This window comes from Nicotiana tabacum, chromosome 21 (genome assembly GCF_000715075.1).
Source record: "Nicotiana tabacum cultivar K326 chromosome 21, ASM71507v2, whole genome shotgun sequence".
NCBI classification, from domain to species: Eukaryota; Viridiplantae; Streptophyta; class Magnoliopsida; order Solanales; family Solanaceae; genus Nicotiana; species Nicotiana tabacum.
In genome coordinates this window covers 83,917,212-83,940,796 of record NC_134100.1, presented here as the reverse complement: position 1 = coordinate 83,940,796, position 23,585 = coordinate 83,917,212, and the positions used below count along the sequence as shown (strand labels likewise).

General features: G+C 35.3%; 3 protein-coding genes across 3 annotated transcripts; 2 read left to right on the top strand and 1 right to left on the bottom strand.

Moving 5' to 3' along the window:
• The first annotated feature begins 1,839 nt into the window (after nt 1-1,839).
• On the top strand, nt 1,840-11,659 carry LOC142175332 (uncharacterized). Its single transcript, XM_075241915.1, has 9 exons — nt 1,840-1,941; nt 2,693-2,743; nt 3,837-4,073; nt 4,460-5,313; nt 7,732-7,819; nt 8,258-8,321; nt 10,206-10,660; nt 10,789-11,241; nt 11,327-11,659. The coding sequence occupies exons 1-9, from the start codon at nt 1,840-1,842 to the stop codon at nt 11,657-11,659; spliced, it is 2,637 nt and encodes an 878-aa protein (XP_075098016.1).
• Nucleotides 11,660-13,410: 1,751 nt separating this feature from the next.
• On the bottom strand, nt 13,411-15,128 carry LOC107831776 (peroxidase 3-like). Its single transcript, XM_016659569.2, has 4 exons — nt 14,855-15,128; nt 14,409-14,606; nt 14,168-14,330; nt 13,411-14,020 (listed from the first exon to the last, which is right to left on the bottom strand). Exons 1-4 carry the CDS (start codon nt 15,062-15,064, stop codon nt 13,605-13,607), a joined length of 987 nt encoding a protein of 328 aa, XP_016515055.1. The 5' UTR covers nt 15,065-15,128; the 3' UTR covers nt 13,411-13,604.
• A 4,461-nt stretch (nt 15,129-19,589) lies between these two features.
• LOC107831777 (peroxidase 27-like) lies at nt 19,590-21,143 on the top strand. The gene is made up of 4 exons (XM_075242185.1): nt 19,590-19,889; nt 19,985-20,173; nt 20,252-20,417; nt 20,522-21,143. The coding sequence occupies exons 1-4, from the start codon at nt 19,677-19,679 to the stop codon at nt 20,926-20,928; spliced, it is 975 nt and encodes a 324-aa protein (XP_075098286.1). The 5' UTR covers nt 19,590-19,676; the 3' UTR covers nt 20,929-21,143.
• Nucleotides 21,144-23,585: the final 2,442 nt, after the last annotated feature.

The following is a 23,585-nucleotide window of genomic DNA, read 5'->3' as shown; positions in this document are numbered from 1 at the left end:
TGGAAACTGGATATTCGAATCAACCATTTACGAAAGGTATCAATCAATCAGCATAAGAAGATAATCAATCAGTAAAGAAGATCAATCATCTACACAAAAGATCCTCAGAGAATATTCATCTTAACGGCTCGCAAGAAAAGGGAAATCAAGGAAGCAACGAAAGGAAAAGTCCATTCTATTTCTGTAATAAAATAATCTTGATTTATTCTGAGAATCAACTCCCTTGGGTTTCCGTTCATTGCAATCTCTCAAAAAGACGTACAAGACATGAAGGCCTCGAGAAGTATAAATACCTATTGCACCAGTCTTGAAAATATATACTTTGATCAAACTAATTTCAATCTCTTTGTTCTACTTCAAACAAACATTGTAGTCTGCTTTAGATTTTTGTGTAACTAAGAAGAAAACAGAAAGAGAGAAAAGAACACTGGTGAGGCATTGTATCGATTGTAAGAGAGAAGAACAAAGTGACAAAAGTTGTTGGTGTATAACAACATCAACTCATCTGTACTAAGACACTTCATACTTGAAAGAGATCACCCTTGCAACCCAAGGGGACTAAACGTAGGATTCACTCTAAATTAGAACCAGTATAAAATATTCTGTGTCATTTATTTTCTGTAATTTATTTTCTTATATTCAATTTTGAAAAGCGCAGTCGAGTAGAACGCAAGTTAGTCGACAACCTCGAAAAAGAAAAGAAAAATTACAATTCAACCCCCCTGCACTTTCAATTGGTATTAGAGCAGGTCTACACTTTTTACTTAGCAGCTTGTGAGAAAAATCATGGCAAATCAAGTAACTGTTGGAGTACTCTTCCAAGAAGGAACATCGCAAGTCAGACCACTATATTTCAATGGACAACACTTTTCTCGCGGGAAAGTGCGAATGAAAATTTATGCAAAATCCTATGATGTCAAAGTATGGCGCGTTATCAAAAAGGAAAACTATCTAATACCAACAACAACTCAACCATCCGCTGATCCAAAAGATATAGGTGAATACACAGACGAGCAAATGGTGGTCGTTCAGGTTAATGCTAAGGCACAAAACTTTCTCTATAATGCTATAAGTGGAGAAAAGTATGAAAATTTTTCAAGTTGTGATACAACCAAAGAAATGTGGGACAAACTATAAGTCACTTATGAAGGAACAAGCAAAGTGAAGGAAACTCGGATAAACATGTTGGTTCATGACTATGAACTCTTCCAAATGAAAGAAGGAGAATCCATTGAGGAAATGTTCGCAAGATTCAGTAAAATCATTGACGATCTAAAAGCCTTTGGTAAACCCTACTAAAGTAGTGATCAAGTTCGAAAAATCCTAAGGAATTTACCTACCACTTGGAAGACAAAAGTAGTCGCACTCGAATCTCAAGATCTAAACAAATTTTCATACGAAGAACTACAAGGAGATCTTATGGCATTCGAGAAAATCCATCTCAAGAAAATAAGGCAGGAAGAAAAGAAGAAAACAGTTGCCTTCAAAACTACAACTGAAGGACCTGAAAATGATATTGATGACGACTCAGAAGCTCTTGAAAAAGAAACTGCCATGATATCAAAAAACATGGATGGATTGATGAGAAGTTATAGAAACACAAGAAAGGGAAGGATGCCATCTAGGCAAACTAGGCAATACAATAAACAAAATAAGAATGACGGGAAGTGTTATGAGTATGGAAGGTATGGGCATGTCCAAGCTGAATGACCAGATCTTAAAAGAAAAGTGTCCAGAGGGTTCAATAAAAATAAATTCTTCGGAAGCTAGAGTGATGAAGTCAGTTCAGAATATGAAGAAATAGCAAATCTGTGCTTCATGACCATCTTGGAGAACGACATGAACAAATACTCTGGTTGCTGGACTGATGAAGATGCATCAGACGATGAATGCAAGGAAGACACTAAAAATTATTTCATGGAACGAGGTGAAACGAGAGAGGTAAGATCATATAATTGTGACGGATATAATGAATTGCAGGATATTCTTGACCTTACTCTGAAGGAATCTCAAAAAGTGTTGAATGAACTAAGGAGACTCAATATGGAAAAGAAGGACTAGGAACTTAAGCTTGAAGTCTGTGAAATCGAAATAGATGTACTTTAAGATAAAGTTCAGAAATTACAAATTCAACTTAATGGCATGCGCAAGTCCACCAGTCACAGTTCTGTCAAATCTAATCAGGCGTCTTACAAGTTAACTGGAAAAAGACTGCCTAGAATTGAGTCCCCAAGTGGGAGATCGAAAACTGGATCAACCCCTGTGTGTCATTACTGTAACAAAGTTGGACATAAATACTCATTTTGTAGATTTCATAATCTAATGTTTCAGGATGGATTTGGAAACCCAAAAATAACCCTGATTCTAGTAAAACTAACCAACAAGGACCTAAGCATACTTGGGGTACCTAAAAGAAGGTGATAATTCTATTTTGCAGGAACACCACAAAAAGCGCCGCAAAGGAAAATGGTATTTAGACAGTGCGTGTTCCAGTCACATGACGGGTGACAAAAGTCTGTTCAAAAAAGTCACAAAAATAAATGGAGGAAATTTCAATTTGGAGATGATTTAAGAAGAAATATAGTTGGTACTGGCACAGTTCCATTCAATAATAATTGCGATATTATAGAGGTATATATTATGGATAGACTCAATTACAATCTTCTAAGTATAAGTCAACTGTGTGATTCAGGGTACAAAGTTAAATTCAAGAAAATATGATGTGCTATTGAAGATGAGGCAGGTAAGATCATTCTTTCGGGTAAATGTTATAAAAACGTCTACATTCTTGATGGCATTGAAAATCTAGATATCCATATTTGTTTAGCATCCATATCTGATGATCCATGGCTCTAGCATAAAAAAATTGGTCATGCAAGCATGCATCTAATTGAAAAGCTCTCCAAGCATGATTTAGTTATTGGTCTTCCCAAGTTTATTTTTTTAGAAATCATGTATACGGTGCATGTCAAATTGGTAAACAAACTATAAACTCTTTCAAAATCAAAGACATTGTATCTACTACCAAGCCTTTACAATTGCTTCACATGGACCTGTTTGGACCTAATAGAACTGCCAACATTTAAGGTAAACGATATGATTTTATTATTGTTGATGACTATTCACATTTTACATGGGTGATTTTCTTATCTCATAAAGATGAAGGATTGAAAAATTTTGAGATTTTCTGTAAAAGAATTAAACGAGAAAAGGGGCATCTTATCGCAACTATTCAAAGTGATCATGGAGGAGAATTTTAAAGTGGAGCTTTTGAAGAATTCTGCAACGGTCAAGGATACACTCATAATTTCTCAGTACCTAGGTCACCACAACAAAATGTAGTGGTTGAATGTAAGAACAGAATTTTACAGAATATGGCAAGAACCATGATACTAGAACATTCCCTTCCAAATCATTTCAGGGCAGAAGCAGTTAGCACAGCTTGTCACATTCTCAATAGGTGCTTAATTCGACCTATTTTGAAGAAGAGCCCATATGATTTATGGAAAGGTAAGAAACCAAATATTGGATACTTTCACCCCTTTGGAAGTAAATGCTTTGTCCATAACAATGGCAAGGATAATCTTGGTAAGTTTAACCCAAGGAGTGAAGAAGATATATTTCTCGGCTACTCGAATAACAATAGATCTTTTAGAATCTATAATAAGCGTATTCCATGCGTAGAGGAATCAGTTCATGTTATTTTTTATGATAATAACTCTATAGCTGAAAAAGGAGATTTTGCAGGTGATGAAGAGATCAGCCAAAATCAATTAAAGATTAATGAATAGAAAGCTTCAAAAGAAACTGATGACAGTACGACTGAAACCCCATAGTCGACTAATAAAGACATTAGTGAGCATGATCAACCTCAGAATGAGTCGACTAATCAACGTACTGAAGTAGTACCAAACGAGTGGAGAAGCGAACCAGAATATCCTCAGAAGTTCATCATTGGAAATTTAACCGATGGAATAAAAACAAGAGGAGCTTTAAAGAAAAAGGCTAATGTCACGCTTATATATCAAATAGAGCCAAAGAAAGTTGACGAAGCTTTGAAAGACTTAAGTTGGGTACAGGCTATGCAAGAAGAACTTGAATAGTTTGATAAAAATCAAGTTTGGACATTGGTGCCAAAACTAGCAAATGCAGCAATCATAGGAACCAAATGGGTATTCAGGAATAAACTGAATGAAGAAGCTAAAGTTATCCGGAACAAAACAAGGCTAGTTGCTCAGGGTTACTCTCAACAGGAAGGAGTCGACTATGATGAAACCTTCACTCCGATAGAATGGTTAGAATCAATTCGTATCTTATTATAATATGCTTATTTTAAAGATTTTAAACTATTTCAAATGGATGTTAAAAGTGCGTTTTTAAATGGCTTCATTGATAAGGGGGTTTATGTTAAACAACCTCCTGGTTTTGAAAACTCATAGCTTCCTTATCATGTGTTTAGTTGACTAAGCCTCTTTATGGGCTAATACAAGCACCTAGAGCTTGGTATGAAAGACTAAGCTCACTTTTGATTAGTCATGGATTTTTGAGAGGTAATATTGACACTACTCTTTTCATCAAAAGATCATCTTCAGGAAATCTCATTATTCAAATTTATGTTGATGATATTATAATTGGAAGTGTTAACCCTATTTTATGCAAGGAATTCTCACATCTCATGCGAAATGAGTTTGAAATGAGCATGATAGGAGAATTAACTTTCTTCCTTGGACTCCAAATTCAACAATCAGATGAAGCGATCTTTATATGTCAGGCAAAGTACACAAAGGAGCTGATACAAAAATTCGGAATGGACAATGCCAATGCAATTGGGACTCCCATGAGTCCAGCTATATCTCTTGACAAAGATGAAGAAGGAAAATCAGTAGATGAATCAAAATATCGTGGAATGAATGGATCTCCACTCTATTTAACTACTAGTCGTCCTGACATAATGTTTAGCATATGCAGACGTGCCAGGTTCCAAGCAGCTCCAAAGGAGTCACATTTAACTATTGTGAAGCGAATTATTAGATACCTTATTGGAACTATTTCACATGGATTATGGTATTCACGTCTTAACAATTTTAAGCTTGAAGGTTTTTCAGATGTAGATCTTGCCGGTGATAAAGATGATAGGAAAAGCACAGGTGGAACTTGTCAACTACTTGACAAATCACTTATTTTCTGGAACAGTAAGAAACAGGGATCAGTTGCATTATTTACAATTGAAGATGAATACATTGCCGTTGGACAATGTTGTGCTCAACTACTTTGGATGACTCATCAATTCAGTGATTATGATCTTTCATTTAAGTTTGTTAAAATATTTTGTGATAATTCTAGAGCTATATGTTTTTGAAAAAATCATGTGCATCTTTCTAGAGCAAACCATATAGATATCAAGCATCATTTCATTAGAGATCATGTTCTTAAGGGTGACATTGAATTATCTTTTGTTAACATAAAAATAAATTAGCTGATATTTTTACTAAGCCTCTTCTAGAGGATAGGTTTCAAACCCTTAGGGATTTACTTAGCATTATTACCTTTTCCAAATAAGGCTTCAATTTCTATTTTACTTGAAAGATTGCGTGTCAAAATAACTTTTGGTTAAAAAAATTTTGTACTGTGTTATTTTATTATTAGTGCCTGTAGCATTAATTATGCGCCTCCACTTTTAGCCCTTCTTTTTACCTTTTTGGTTTACCGAGATGGAAACTAAACCAATCAGTCACGTCTCTTGCCTTTCTCTGCCCCGACAGTCATGTCGATTCAGTCACGTCGCTTCACTCCTATCTCCACCTCTATAAGTCTGCCTCTCCTATGAAGTTCTCTGTATACACCCTTCAATCATCCTCTTCAATGGCTAAAGCCTAAAATAAATCACTTTGCTTCCACTCGCAAAAGCACCCGAGACAAAGCGAAAACACTTTTTCAACCATCAGAACCAGACACTATTGGCTTTGACCACTCTGAGGGTTTTTCGTCTTCTTAAGAAATCATCTCCAACAATGCTCAAGCAGAAAAGGCACTAGGGAAGCGACCCATGGAAGAAGGAGCAACAGCGTACACTCCAAAAAAGGTGAAAATAGACCTGGACAGTGCACTGGAGTCTGAACTAAACTATTAGGATTCTCCCAATAAAGATAAGTTCGTCTCATTCAAAGGTAAGACAATTGCTCATGGGAAGGATCATCAACTTGGAAGAGATGGAAGCCCTAAATACTAAGGTAAAAGACTTCTTCCCTTTTCAAGGTTGGGAAAATTTCTTTGCCCTAACCCCTCCAAAGGTCTATGAAGATTTGGTTCACATGTTCTATGCAAATCTTCGTTCCTAGAAATATGATAAAATTGAGTCACTAGGTCAGCGTATTATTCTAGATTATTCTACTTTTGATACCTTTTTTAAGTGTAAAAGTTCTTGTTATTCTACTCTGTTTAAAAACTCTTGGCCTAATAATTTTGAAGTGTCATTTGAACAAGCCAAAGAATGTCTTGCCGATTCCCTGTCTAGTCCCCTGCCAAACCAATTAGGACCCAATGACATCAATTTTAAAACCCGTATTCTTGCCCATATTGTTGCCACCACCATTCTTTCCAGAACTGGTTCCTACACCACTCTATCTCAAAGGGACACCTTTTTGGTCTACTGTCTTCTCACCAAGCACAAGGTAAAATTGTCTTCCTGGGTAATAAATTTCATGATTGAATGTGCTGAAGATCCCTCAAGCCTACCCTACGGGATGGTCATTACTCACCTCCTCGAGGCCTTCAATATCCATCTCTCTAACTATCCCTATGTATTTGTTTCCAATTGCTATAACAATAGGGCGTTTGTCAGTATGGGATATGTCGTTATGGATGGTACTTGGGTAAAGAAGCAGAAAGTTTAAGCCAAAGAGATCCCCTTCAGTTCTAAGGTAAAGGTAGATAACCCTCAGACTGCCATCAATAATCCAGAGCTGCTGGAAAAGATAATTGTACTTGATGACAAGCTGATTGTCGTCAATGAACTACTTCTATCCACTCAGACCTCAGTTAGAGATATCTATGCAATTGTAAAGGAAATAGGATCTAACGTGTCCAAGTTAAGAGTTATGGTGCTGAAAACCGCAGAAAAGGCAGTGAAAGCTTTCAAGGAGGTGCATGATCGAGTGGATGGAGTCTCAGTCATAATGAACGCTAGTTTTGATCACCTCAAAGAAGCTATCTGAAACATCCTTACCTATTTCCTCCGTCGTTAATATGTGTTAGCTGTTCAGATAATTTCTTTTGGTCTCTCTGGATAATTTTCTTTTGTATATTTTTTTTGGATACTTTGTGGATGACTGTAATTAAGCATACTATCTGCTAATCTTATCTGCTAGTAGTTAATCTTGCTTAGCTCTCTTTTTGATTGATGCCAAAGGAGGAGAAGTATAATACATTACACTAACTTTGCAGGATGTAGGATATATAGTCGACTGATTGAGCAAAAGTCAATTAGCATACTAACTTGCAGGATACGGCTCAGTTGACTGAGTAAAGTCAACTACTCGCATCTGAGTAAGGGGGAGCATCTGAATGAGGGGGAGTCAACTCTAAGTACTCATCTTACCTCACACCAAGTTGAGGGGGAGCCGACTAGAACAGGAAAGTAAAATGAATTAAGTTTTTTTTGTCATCATAAAAAAGGGGGAGATTGTTAAATATAAATTTTAATGATAGACAATAACTTAATTCTACTTGTAGGAAACCAATTCCACAGAAGGATGTCATGAGAATTAGAAAGATTCTAGCAAAAGATCTGAAAGCAAAAATTAAGGAGGCAAACGTGCAAGTAAAGATCCAAAGGAAACAATCAAGGAGTACAATTGATGTGATCACGCGTTCTATGGAAACTGGATAATCGAATCAACCATTTACGGAAGGCATCAATCAATCAGTATAAGAAGACCAATCAATCAGTGAAGATGATCAATCATCTAAACAAAAGATCCTCATAGAATATTCATCTTAACGACTCGCAAGGAAAGGGAAATCAAAGAAGCAACGAAACGAAAAGTCCATTCTATTTCTGGAATAAAATCATCTTAATTTATTCTGAGAATCAACTCCCTTGAGTTGTCGTTCAATCATTACACTATCACGCAGTGAAGAATGGAGATCAACTCGCCATATATATATTCTACAGAAGATGCCAAGGAATGATATACTTTGATCGAACCAATTTCAATCTCTTTGTTCTACTTCAAACAAGCACTATACTATGCTATAGATTTCCTGTGTAATTGAGAAAGAAGAGAGAGAGAAAAGAACACTGGTGATGCATTGTATCGATTGTAAGAGAGAAGAACAAAGTGACAAAATTTGTTGGTGTATAACAACATCAACTCATTTGTACTAAGCCACTTCATACTTGAAAGAGATCACCCTTGCAACCCAAGGGGACTGGGCGTAGGATTTACTCTGAATCCGAATCAGTATAAAATATTTTGTGTCATTTATTTTCTATAATTTATTTTCTTATATTCAGTTTTGAAAAGCCTAGACAACTAGAATACAAGTTAGTCGACTACCTCAAAAAAGAAAGAAAAAATTACAATTCAAACCCCCTCCTCTTGCACTTTCATAGTCCTGATAGATGTGTTTCTAATGTTGCTCTTGTATTTCCTATTTCTTCTTCTGAATGTAATGGTTCTGGTACTTCTATTGCTTCTTATTATTATAATGCACCTACTGTTTCTAATAAAATGGATATTGTTTGGCATTTTAGACTTGGTCATATACCATTCTCTAGAATGAAAGAGATTTTTGTTCTTAGTCCCTCCTTCTCCTCTAAACAATCCTTTCCTTGTCCCATATTCCCTCTAACTAGGCAGACTAGACTTCCTCTCCCTGATAGCACCATTCAGAGGCGGATTTAGGATTTCAAGAGGATGGGTGCACTATAGTGAAGAGGTAGATCTAGAATTTATATTTGACGGGTTTGACTTTAGTTTCTTACCATGAACCCATTACACTTTTGAAATTATATTATTTTAGAAATTTTAGTAATTTTTACATATATATTTATACTCCGTGCCAAAAATAAGATCGTTTAGAGTGGAATTTGAACTACCAATTCACTTGTAGAGGTACACCCAATAATAATTGTACCATAACTCCATAAGAGTCATTGAGTATGGGTTCATGCACATATATTTAAGTAATTTTGAAGAAATATAACATTATTATACATGGTTTAGGGAGAGGAATATGGGTTCACGTGAACCCATATCCCTCAACCTGACAGTATCATTCATTCCACAGCTCCTTTCCAGTTGATCCACATTGATACTTGGGGCCCTTATCACTCTTCTACTTCTCATGGTGCTAAGTATTTCCTTACCAATGTGGATGACTATTCTAGAGCTACTTGGACTCACTTGATGGGTGCTAAGAGCAATGCTTTTGACTTACTCAAAGTTTTCATTGCTCTAGTTCCGCTGGTTCCAAATTCTCTTATGATAAAGGCATCATTCATCAGATCACTTGTCCCCATACTCCACAACAGAATGGTGTGGTAAAAAAGAAGCATATGCATTTACTTGAGTCTGCTAGAGCTTTATTATTTCAATATAAGCTCCTCATCTCCTTCTGGGGGAATTGCATTTTGACTGCCACATATCTTATTAACAGATTCTCTTCTCCCTTGTTAAAGAATAAAACCCCTTTTGAGTTGCTTTATGGTTCTACCCCATCCTATGCTCACCTTAGGACTTTTGGCTGCTTATGTTATGCTAATATTCCTAAGGTCCATATGGACAAATTTGACCCTAGGTCTGTTCCTTGTATCTTTCTAGGGTATCCTTTTGCCAAGAAGGGTTACAAACTGTATAATCTTGCTTCCAAGACTTGTTTTGTTTCTAGGGATGTTCAATTCCATGAACACATTTTCCCTTTCTCTACCAATCCTTCCCCTATTCATTCTGTATTTACCTTTCCTTATTCCCTTCCTCCTAATTTTTCTTTCATTCCTCCTTCTGTTTCTAATTCATCTCCACCTTTTTCTCATCTTCTACTCTTGTTGCTTCTTCCCCTTCACCTTCTTCTGATCTTCCACCCTCCTCCTCTATTGTTGATGCTTATGTGAGGAGGTCTTCTAGGCCTCATAATCCTTCAGGATATCTCAAGGATTATGTTTTGTTCTCTTCCTTCTACTTTTCCCTATTCCTTCTTGTCAGCTTCCTCTTCTTCTCAACCTTTGTCTGAACCGACCACTTACTCTCGGGCTTCTTGTATGCTTGAGTGGAAGGAATCCATGACCAAGGAGTTTGAGGCTTTAGAAGCCAATGGCACTTGGTCTGTTGTTGAGCTTCCTCCGAGAAAGAAGCCCATTGGTTGCAAATGGATGTACAAGATCAAGCACAAGACAGATGAGGATATTAAGAGATATAAGACTAGATTGGTTATCAGGGGGGATACTCAAATTGAATATATTGATTTTCATGAGACCTTTTCCCCTGTGATGAAGATGTCTACAATCAAGACTCTGATTGAAGTTGCAGTCAAGAAACATTGGCCTATATTTCAACTAGATGTAAACAATGTCTTCTTGCACGGTGACCTTGATGAGGAGGTTTATATGAAGCTGCCTCCTAGTTACAATATTTCTTCCCCTTCTACCTTTGGGCAGATGGTTTGTAGGCTGCATAAATCTCTTTATGGGCTTAGGCAAGCCTCCAGGCAATGGTATGACAAGCTTTCTCATGCCTTATATTATAGAGGTTATTACCATTCTCTCAATGATTATTCCTTGTTCACAAGGTTTCTGGAGATTCTATTGTTATGCTTGCAGTCTATATGGATGACATTATTTTTAGTGGCACTGATAGAGCTGAGATTTCTACTCTTAAGTCTTTCTTTCGCCATCAGTTCAAAATCAAGGATTTGGGGTCTCTCAACTATTTTTTGGGCATAGAGGTGTTGTACTCAGCTTCAGGTGTTCTGTTGCATAAAAAGAAGTTCATTCATGAACTTCTCCGTAAGTTTCATTGTTCTGATGCCCCACCTGTGGTCTGTCCTCTTTCCTTGTCTGTCAAACTTAAAGCCAATGAGAGTGTGTCTTCTCCCAGGCTTGAGGTGAATAGATATTTGGTTGGCAAACTCAATTTTCTCACTCACACAAGGCCAGACATCTTCTTTGTTGTGCAACACCTTTCTCAATTCATGCAGTCTCCTTGGTGTGCCTCATTTAGATGTTGGTTTCCATTTGCTGAAGTACTTGAAGGGTACTGTTGAGGTTGGCATCTTCCTCAACAATGTCCCTGATTTTTCTGTTTCTGCTTTTTGTGATAGTGATTAGGCTGGCTGCCCGGATACTAGAAGGCCTGTCACAGATTTTTGTGTGTTATTAGGGGGCAACCTTATAAGTTGGAAGTCTAAGAAGCAGCGTGTGGCGTTAATGTCTTCTGTTGAAGCTGAATATAAGGCCATGAGCAAGGCTGTCTATGAGGTTACTTGGCTGCACATATTGCTTCTGGATTTGGGTGTTCCTTGTTCTATTGCTATTCCTCTATTTTGTTACAGCCAAGCTACTATTCATATTGTCAAGAACCCTGTTTTTCATGAGCGTACTAAGCATATCGAGTTGGATTGCCATTTGGTCAGAACCAAGCTTGCTAAAGGCCTTATTTAGTTGCTTCACACTTCTTCCTTTACTCAATTGACTGATATCTTCACCAAAATCTTGTCCGGTGCTGCTCATCATGGCATTCTAACCAAGTTGGGGGTTTTTATCACCCTCTAACTTGAAGGGGCTGTTGGAAATATTGACCACAATCCGGATTAGTTAGGCCCACATGTTAGAAATAATTTATTATTTGTATTGGGCTAAGACCACTTCTTTGATATGATTTTTGCCCACAATCTATAGTCTGGGCCGGGTGACATATAAGAAGACCAAAGAGGTCTGTCTCAAATGTAATGAAAGTATACATTTTGCACAGATATGAGAGAAACTCTTTCTTTCTCTCGAACACAGTAAATCCTGGAGCAAATTTCCCTTGATTTCAGCTCATTTTCCGCTTTCAACATGAATGTTGATTATATTTCAAATGATAACTCTAAAAATTAATATCTGAAAAATAATCCAAGAAAATTCCAAGGGGCTGTTTATGGAGTTTTGGATTTAAAAAGATTTTTTAAAAAGGGCAGCCCAAAGCATCCTGTGTTCTGCCGGGTCACGGGAAAGATTACAACTCAAGGGGTATAATGTAAGTAGCTTACCCTAATACAAATATTAGCGACTGATTTTACGGCTTAAAATCGTGACTTATAGATCACACAAAGTCAACTTAAAAGATTTAGGTGAGCCTTACGGTTTTTGTTACTTAAAGGGATAATAATGAAGAAGATTAGGAATCTGATCATATGTTAAAGATTCTCGCTTGTAGCACATGTTTATACCTTCCACATCCCCGTTAAATAATTTATAATCGGTGTCAGAGGGAGATTGAATGTAAGTGACAAAGACAAAGATACTTAACATGACAAAGGTACTAAAGTCAACTTTCTACGGCTTACTTTTATCATAATAAAAAATTTATGAAATTTGTGGTCCTAAACAAGTCAAAAAAGATCCAGAGTATTTGTGTGGTTATAAAAGTTTCTCATTAAGGGTAGAATTGGATGTTTAAGTTAAATTATTTCCAAATTTAGAAAAAAGTCATTCTTTTTAGAACGGACTAAAAAGGAAATAGGTTCACATAAACTAGAACGGATGGAGTATAATTTATTCAATAAAAACTATATTATATTACAATTTATTTGAATTTTTGCGGAGTATGATAATCAAATTGTCTAAATATCGGTGTAAATTTGGACATAGATTCTTTAGTTCTTTAAAATAAAAATTTACATATTTAGAAACTATAAAGGAAAAATGACATTGTATAGCCGTAGTAAATATAATAATCGTAAAAATGTATAAAATTTATATATTTTTGTATATATATACATTTAGTATGTTATATACAAAAATTATACAAATTTAATATACTTTTTCGACTACAATTATATAAAAAGTACTATAAGCTATAACAGTTAACATTTTAAATAAGTAAAAATTATTTGCAAAAAATATGATCAAAGAAAATCTTATTTGACTTCCCAAATAGTAATAGGTTCATTCTTTTTGAAAGAGAGGGAGTAAGTATTTTATGCCGATAGCTCTCGTTAATCGTTTAAAAATAACAGAGAACATTTCTCACCTTGGAACTTCTTAATTACTTGATTATTCTTAAAAAAGAAAAATATAAAATCCATGGAAATTGTTTAATATTCGAAAACTTTAAGAAGAAAAGATCAAGTTTTCAGGAATCATTTTATTTTTATGTTTTTTTATCTTTCCTTAATTTTAATGTAAACAACTTGAACTTGAGCAGTAGGTTATGGAGACAGTACCATCTTGGTTTTATTATCAAGAAAAAACCATACAGTTACAAAAATAGTAAGGAATATATACAAAACCAAACATGATGCATGTACCTCAAATCATTCACACTGTCACACAACACACATAAATACAAAACACAAAATGATTGAAACTTGGTACCAAAGAAATCAAAGAGAACTTTAACCTATTAATTCACAAGTGCACATTGCTTTCTAATTTCACCATTAGAACCTGTCTTCACTTCAATTCTTCCCATTTTTTCCATGGCTTGAGCAAATTCAGCATAGAATTCTTTGAGTGATCCTTTTACAAGTTGGTCGATGTATGATTTTGTCGTAGAACTCGTTGTTAAGGCTGCATCAGATTGGAACAAACCTCTCCTCTTGAGCAAAAGCTTGAAGTAGCTAAGATCAAATGTTCTGAAACTACCAGGATCCATCTCAACTATTGTTGTATTGTCATTAACGGATTTGCATTTTTTGGCCTTAAGATTGGCCGCGTATTCACTGTCTAGAGATGGATCTTGAGTACCAAAAGTTCCAGTGAAATTATACAGACGTGAGGAAAATGATGGGCAATGAGAAACTCCAATAGTGTGAGCACCTGAAACATGTTAAAATATAGTAGTAAATAAAAGCCGGCTAACTTTTCAATAAGATGGTCACGTAATTCATTAGCAGAGGTCAAGTCTTATTAAATCTTATGTACATGTGGACTAGAAAAATTAAAAGATTGTGTATTTTGACTTACCAGACAATAGGACCAAGTCCTTTAGATCAAGTCCTTTTTTGGCAAAAGATGACTGAAGTCTGGTGAAGTTACTAGTTGGAGCTGGAATGTCTGCTAAGGCTTCTAAGGCATTTGATATTCTTCCATCTCTTCTACCAGTTGGCACTTTCCAGTATGGACCTCCCTATATATCATTGGGAAGAATGTGAAAAGAGAAATGGTTCAAGAAGTTAATTATTTATTTGCTAAAATATTTGCTTACAGTGACAACTACAGAGTCTCTAGCAACCAAGGCAACAATATCAGCACAAGAGACAACTCCAGGACATTCAGCTTCAACTATTTTCTTCACACCATCAATGAAGGAGAATCCCCTCAGTGTTTGATTTGGGATTGCCACTTTCTCGGTCTGATTTCCTATACTCTTAGTCGAATTCAGGAGCACAGAAGCATCACAACCCTGCCAATAGCCAAAAAGAGAAAGAATTTAAAAAGGACAGTCAGATGCACTAAGCTCCCACTATGTGCGGAGTCCGGGGAAGGGCCGGAGCACAATGGTCTATTATGCGTAATTGTGAACAACAACAATTATGCATCAATCCCAAGCATGTTACGTCAGTTATATGAATCTTCATTCATGACATGCTATTTAATTCCATCTCAATCCAATAACAATAACAATAACAATAAATGTATGTATATACTTACCCTGACAAAGCAATCATGAAATTGCATTCTGAGTAAGGCAGCTGCAAGAGACGGAGCGTTAGGAATGTGTTTCTGGACGTAGTCTTGAATAATCTCCTCTGCATTTGGGCAGCTCTTGCTATAGAAGTTGAGTTGTAACTGGGCATGGCTAGACCCTAGGATTCCTACAAAAATCAATACTAGAAAACTCAAAGAGCTAAATGTAGCCATTTTGGAATGCTACTTAGTTTTCAAAGAGATTTTTGTTTTGTTGCGTTTTTGTACTCAAACAGCATGCATTAGAGCAAATTTATAGGCACTTTGCTTGTTTGATCCAACTAACATGTGTTTATTTTAGTACCATCTCTTTTTCTTCTTTCTTTCTGTAGTTTTTTAATTCATTAGAAAATTCATTAGTTATAGTCTGTCCCTATTGCACATGCTCAGTCATATCGATCATTTATATCATAATCACGTTGACCAATTAACCTTCCCAATAATGAATCAACCAAATCGTTGGGCTTATAATCATCTTTCTTGTCTTTTCTTTATCAAAACATTTGCCATGACATGCATCAAAGTTGAATAGTACTAACTCAATAGGTATATAACATTATTTGTAGCAAAGACAGATTCAGGATTTAAGATCTATAAATTCAATTTTTAAAGTTTTTAGCATTGAATCCATTGTACGTATCTTTAGAATTATGGGTTCAAATCTACTATTCATTATAATTTAAGTGAATTTTTATATATAAATTTATGTTCCGCATTGAAGCATTGGTTCAGATGAACCCGGCTGTAACATTGTATCCGCCTCTACCTGCTCCTGGAGTATATCTATCATCTATATATGTTCATAATGGTGCATGTGAAGTCCAAATACTTTTAACAAAGTGGAACAAATACCTGCTACTATAGCAGCCAGGACAGCTTATATACAGATGCTTGTGGCATATCCTAGTTTATTAATCAAGTCTATGACCTGTTTTGCTACTTGTTCTATTTCATATATATACAGTGAGATGCAGTCTTCGCTATAGATAGAAGAAAGTAGGAACCAAGCAAGCACAAATTTTCTTTATAAAAACTTTTAAGATATTAATTGTATATACTTGGAAATGCAACACTTGCCCATGAAAATAAACATGTTCTTTCAACATGTTGAGAAACAAAATGTGTTTGTGAAAAATAAGTCATTTTTCTGATATTTAATTTGGTGACAATCCATAGTAGCAGTAGGCTCTCCGAGCACGTTAAAAATTTGTCCCTGAGTCACTCCCCCGACCAGATGCTTATCGGTGCTCCTGTGTCAATCACTTCCATTCCTCTCATTAGACCGTCTGTTAGACCGTCCGTAGCACTCATAGCTACAGCCCTAACTCGATTATTTCCTAATAATTGTTGTACCTCACAAGCCACATTAATTGGTTGACCAACACTATCTCGACCTTGAACTACCGGAGCATTATAAATATTTGGCATCTTGCTTGGGGAAAGGCTAAATTTAGTACCGGACCGATGATTTGGACGATGCGGCCCAAGTTTCTTTTTTCAAGCATGGAAACTCTAGAACCAGAAGTAGTAGGATTGATTCTAATAATAATAAAATAAATAAATAAATAAATATGCCAAAATATTTTTGCAAAAATTATCGAATTCAAATTAAATGTCTGCTAGCACGTCAATCGCTTAATTCAATAAAATGAGAATTAGCACTCGATTTCGTTGGCACCCTGCAATTGAACCAATTCAATTGTTTGCCCTAGATCTGGTTAGCTGCATTCTTCTTCAGTATATGTTTGACTTGGGATATACAAAATAACAGACAACTAAAGGAGTAACTTACCAACTCAACTCTATGCGTGTACACTACCTAAACAGCGCGTTCTTTGTATTGCAGCATTATCTTGAAATATCTAATTTGTACCTAAACCAAGTACGTCTTTATTATAGAACTCTTTAGTACTTAAGTGTATTGTTTATTAACTTCAGTGTGTATTATAGTCGATCACAGTTTTATTTTCCAAATTTTAACTTGAACGAGTTGTAATTTTAGAACTCTTCTTACTATGCTCGGAAAAAACCGCCCAGATTTGGCCTCAAAACTAATAATAGGAGTATCACTTTTGGTTGCTGTGATTATGAAAATGTATATGGGTGAAATATAATATGACACGTGGTCGACTAAAAGGAAAACCCGTAGAACTCAAGACGGGGATGGCCGAAGACCGAACGCAGCATTCCGCTTATCACCGGAAAGGATAACGTTCATAAAAATGTGTTAAATGCTCTGCGGCAGGTAGCATTTAATAAGGAATATTTTGAAGCATTAAGAGCGACGGTCCGTTACAGAAAAATTGGCATTTATATTTACCGTTACATCTTCACCAATGACCCTCATAATCGACATTAAAGGAGGACACGATCCTATGACCTCCTTCCCTAGACGTATCTATAAATAATGAGCTCAGTTGTCATTGTAAGGGACGCGATTTTTTCTCGCTAAACTTATATTACATTCTATACAAAGCTTAAAAGAACCGATCGAAATCTGTCGGTTAATTCGACCGGTCATGTTAAAAAACAGACCGAATTCGGTCTGTAATTTTATTTTTTAATAAAACCGACCCACATCGGTCTGTTATTTTTAAAGAGTATAAATGAAATAAAAGACAGTCTTAAAACTAAATGCACTAATGGTCTAGTGATAGAATAGTATTCTACCACAGTACAGACGCCTGCTCGATTCCCAGATGGTGTATTTTTTAATTATATAATTAAAATACCGACTGACTTCGGTCAGTTTTTTTGGTAATTTTTATTTTGAAATTTAATTGACCGACCGAAATCGGTCGAAAAATACCGACCAAAGTAGGTCGGTTAGCTCTACCGACCGCCACAAATCGGTCGGTTTTCGGTCAATTTTTGCCAATTACCGATCAACATCGGTCGGTTTTGGCGGTCGGTTTTCCCCGTCTTTTATAGTGGTGATTATACATAAATTTATGTTTTGCTTCGAAAGCACTGGATTCAGATAAACCTGGTTGTAACGCTCCATCCGCCTCGACCTGCTCTTGTAGTATATCTATCATCTGTGTTCATAATGGTGCATGTGAAGTCCAAGTACTTTTAACAAACATGAACAAATACCCGCTACTTTAGCAGCCAGGACAGCTCAAATATAGATGCTTATGGCATATCCTTGTTTATTAATCAAGTCTCCCCCGACCGGAATACTTATAGGTGCTCCTGTGTCAATCACTTTCTTTCCTCTCTTTAGATCGTATGTAGCACTCATAGCTGCAACCCTAACTCAATTATTTCCTAATAATTGTTGTACCTCACAAGCCACATTAATTAGTTGACCAACACTATCTAGACCTTGAACCACCGGAGCATTATAAATATTTGGCATCCTGCTCGGGGGAAAGGCTATATGTAGTATCGGATCGATGATTTAGATGACACAGCCGGGGTTTCTTTTTTCAAACGTGGAAACCCCAGAACCATAAGTAGTAGGATTGATTCCCATAATATTAAAATAAATAAATATGTCGAAATATTTTTGCAAAAATTATCGAATTCAAAATAAATGTCCGCTAGCACGTCGATCGCTTAATTCAATAAAATGATAATTAGCACTCGATTTCGTTGGCACCATGCAATTGAACCAGTTCAATTGTTTGCCCTTTGAAGAACTGGTTAGCTGCATTCTTCTTCATTATTTGACTTGGGATATATAAATGACATACAAACATACTAACTCAACTCTATCCGTCTACACTACCTAAACAACGCATTCTTTGTATATATCACAGCGTTATCTTCAAATATTTGACTTGTACTTAAACCAAGAACTTTATTATAGAACTTTATAGTACTTAAGTGAATTATTTTTTAACTTCAGTCTGTTTTATAGTCGATTACAGTTTTATCAAATTTTAACTTGAACGAGTTGTAAGTTTAGAACTCCTCTACTATGCTCCCTTTCCGGTGCGAGATCTTTTGGAAAAAACCGTACAGATTTGGTTCAAAATGAATAATATTACACTTTTGGTTGCCATGATTATGATAATATTTCCGGTATAAAAGTCGGTATCATTTTTTACTTCGTTTGGTTGCATTTTTATTTTCTATATAAGTAAACATATAACTACTAATAATAATATGATTTTATACTGGAATCTTGGTACCGTTGTGATATAACAATCCAACAATTAGTTATACCTGGATACATACAAGTAAAATGGATCGCAATAAATTTCCCTTATTCTAAAATTAAACACATGTTTAGATTATCCATTTTGGAACCGAAAAAAATAAGATGTCATGCGGAAGCAAACAAAGCAAACATTGATAACGATAAATAAGACGACAAAATAAAGTATATATATTAAAAGAGGCATAATATTAATCCCAGTATAATCTTGTTTGCAAACTAAACATGAATGACATGCATTTGATGTGGTTAATAGTCTGCTGAATCTTCTTTCAGAATAGTAACAAATCAATCATACAATAGTGGCAAGAAAAATTATAAAATCTTTTCTTTCTCATTTTCCTTTTTGTTCTCTGATTGTTTTGTTTTCTGGTAATCAGTCCATTTCGCATATATTAGCAATAATAACATTAAAAAATGCTTCACTTAGAAGGTGCTAACTGCTAAATTTAAAAATCAACTTACCATTACTGCAGCTATGCCTATTTAACAAATCAAACTAAAGGATTTGTATATCACAATCATCTTCCTATTTAAAGGACATGTATTTGAGTGTCCCAATCATCACTTTAAGCAAGAAAGTACATTGAGATTTTCATAATCCTTTGTCCAAAACAGATAATGGCAACATTTAAGTTTCTTTCATTTCTCATTCTTCAACTTTTTTGCATATTAGAGGTTGCTAATTGTCAAGGTGTAGAAGTAGGGTTCTATAAGAAAACATGTCCAAATGTAGAGGCAATTGTCAAACAAACAACAGCTCACTACATTTCTCGCGCTCCTACTCTGGCTGCCCCTTTATTGAGAATGCATTTTCATGATTGTTTTGTTAGGGTAAGCACCGCGATTTAATGCCTTATGTATTTACCTTAGTTTGTTTGATCTTTTTCATGTCGAATGCACTATAACATATTCACTTAATGATGCAGGGATGTGATGGTTCGGTACTACTGAATTCAACAAAAGGTAATCAAGCAGAGAAAGATGCAATTCCAAATCAAAGCCTGAGGGGATTCCAAGTAATTGATGCTGCTAAATCTGCTTTAGAGAAAGAGTGTCCTGGCATTGTATCTTGCTCTGATATTTTAGCCTTAGCAGCCCGTGATGCTGTTGAACTGGTAACTAAATAAATACTTAGTAAATTCAAACAATTTATTAGAATTTCAAATACTTAACATATTATAGGGTTATTTCAGATTAATGGACCAACTTGGGCAGTTCCCTTGGGAAGAAGAGATGGGAGAGTTTCAATACTCTCAGATGCCTTAAAGAATTTGCCAACTCCTTTTGATAACTTTACTACTCTTAAAACAACATTTGGCTCCTTGGGCTTAAATGTCAAAGACCTTGTTGTTTTATCAGGTAAAATTGATATTTTACCGTGAAACAACTACATGTGGAAGAATTACATTAATTCAACAAATCCAAAATTCATATTCTTTTATTTTCTCCTTGTTTATTCGTAGGAGGACACACTATTGGAATGTCACATTGTTTTTCCTTCTCAAGCCGTTTGTACAATTTCACTGGCAAAGGTGACATGGACCCGAACATGGATCAGAACTACATAGGTCGTTTGAAGATCAAATGTAAGTCAGGAGATGTGACCACCATTGTCGAAATGGACCCCGGAAGTTTCAAGAATTTTGACACAGATTATTACACTATGGTTAGCAAAAGAAGAGGGTTATTCGCATCTGATGCAGCTCTTCTCACTGATAGTGAAACAAAAGCTTATGTTTTGTCTCAAGTAAATCCCTATGGATCCACTTTCTTCAAAGATTTTGGAGAATCAATGATAAAAATGGGCAAAATTGGAGTTCTTACTGGTAAAGCAGGTGAAATCAGAAAGCATTGTGCCTTCCGAAACTAAGAGAAACTTTGATAAGCTATTTCCCTTGCCAAATTTTAATCCTTTTTGTATTGTTATGTTTAATTATGGGATCTCTGTTATGGATATTCTTTTCTTTTCTGATTAGTTTGTGGAACGTAATTTTATGGTGGTAAACCTTTATTGTATTGTAAGTTTGTAATTCAGTTCGTTAAGCATGTACGTAACTAATAAAATTGTTTGTTTTGCTTTTACAAGCATGTATGATTCATAGAATTTTCTTTTTGTATTACTTTTTACAAATATGAGCGGATAAGCTTTATTATTCATAAGATTCCGAAAGGTTGAACTAATGACCAAAACATCTATATTCTCTCACTCAATTTTATGGCATACCATTATGTCTTGTAGTATTTTTAATTTGAGGGTTTTTCTCAAAAGAAATATAGTACGTACTTAATAATCTATGGCAACTAGGAGAGTTTTTTTACTATCAATAACAACATATATATATAACAACAAGAAACTTAAATATTCTATATCAAATTTTGTGTATCTTTGCTTGAATTTCGTCTTTGGTTTCACCCCTAATTTGTCTTAATAACACACAAAAATTACAGTCTTAGTTAAAATATCGAAACAAGTTCAACTAAAAGAGGACTATAAGATACTACCCTTCCACCTATTTTAATCAAGGCCCCGTTTGTCCATAAATTTTTTTTATTTTTAAAATGTGTTTCTCAAAATCAAAATTTTTAGAAAAAACTTTTTTCTCCGCTTACAAAACTGTAACATTTTTTCAAGTGAAATGCATATCCAAACATAATTTCAAATTTCAAATACAAATTTTTAACTTAATTTCAAATATTATTTTTTTCAAAAATTATAATTTTTATGTCCAAGTGCCTACTAAATTAACTAGAAATAGAAAAGTCACATCTATGTTTTAGCTAGGAACTCCACATAACAAAATGCTTGTTAGTGGTACTTTATGTTCAAGGTAGTATGAGGTGTCCTTTGAGAGTATTGTTCCAAACCTCAAATTGAATTCTCGTACACATTGATCATATTGAAGGAACAATTCAACCAATTCTATGTGATGACTCAAATGTCATCTTTAAATTTAATAATTAATTATATATTTTAATATCTCGAAAAGTACTATTTATTATTTCTCGACTTGCATGCACAGTTCGTAAAATTTTTCGGAAAGTTTTTATGTGAAAAATGAATTAAAATATGAATTAGAGCTTTAAAACTCAACTGAGTTGACTTTGGTCAGCATTTTGAGCAAACAGACTCGGATCAGTATTTTGACAGTTCTGGTAGGTTCGTATCATGATTTTGGACTTAGGAGCGTGATCGGAATTTTATTTGGAAGTCCATAGTGAAATTAGGCTTGAAATGACTAAAATAGGAATTTAAGTTTGGAAGTTTAACCGGGGAGTTGACTTTTTGATATCGGTATCGGAATCCAGTTCTGAAAATTTTCACAGCTCCATTATGTCATTTATGACTTGTGTGCAAAATTTGAGGTCAATCGGATATGATTTGATAGGTTTCGACATCGAATGTAGAAGTTGAAAATTCTAAGTTTTATTAAGCTTGAATTGGAGCACGATTCGTGATTTTAGCGTTGTTTGATGTGATTTGAGGTTTCAAATAAATTTGTATGATATTTTAGGACTTGTTGGTGTATTTGGTTGAGGTCCCGAGGGCCTCGGGTGAGTTTCGGATGGTTCACGGATCAAAAGTGAGACTTAGCTGCTGCAATTTTTCTGCTAGAAATGCCTGTCTAAATCGAGCTCCCTGACAAATCGAGCTCCCTGACAAAATCGAGCTCCCTGACAAATCGAGCTCCCTGACAAAATCGAGCTTCGTGACAAAATCGGGCTCCCTGACAAATCGGGCTCCCTGACAAATCGATCTCCCTGACAAATCGAGCTCCCTGATAAATCGAGCTTCGTGACAAATCGGACTCCCTAAAAAATCGGGCACCCTGACAAATCTGTAAGTTATAAAAAACAGGAGACTTCATCCCATTTTTCATTTTTGACGAATTGGAGCTTGAAGAGAGGCGAATTTGATATATTTTCAAAGAAAAATATTGGGGTAAGTGATTCTAACTCGGATTTGGTTAATATACACGAATATATCATTGTTTTCACCATTTAATTAGGGTTTTGAGATAAAAATTTGGAAAAATTTTAGAAATCTCATAAAAATGAATTTTTGAGATTTCGGTATCGATCCGAAGTCGGATTTGAGTGAAACTGGTATGGTTGGACTCGTAATTGAATGGTTGTCATATTTTGTGAGTTTCGTCAGATTCTGAAACGTGAGCTCCACGGGCGATTTTGAGCTAATTTCGGATTTTATTGAAAAATATAGTATTTTCTTATGAAATTGATTTCTATAATTTTTGTTGACTGTATCGAATTAATTATGACTAGATATGAGTCGATCGGAGTCGGCAAAATCGAGGAAAAAGCATAATACTTAGTTAAATTAGAGCAAGTCGAGGTAAGTGCCTTGTCTAACCTTGTGGGGAGGAAATTTTCCCTAGGATTGATAATTGTAATGTATGGAAAGTCGTGTATACGAGGTGACGAGTGTGTACACGGGCTAAATGTGAAAGATTATGTTTTAAATTGTGTAGATCACTGTTGCGCATTAATTAAATTATTTCATTTTGTTAT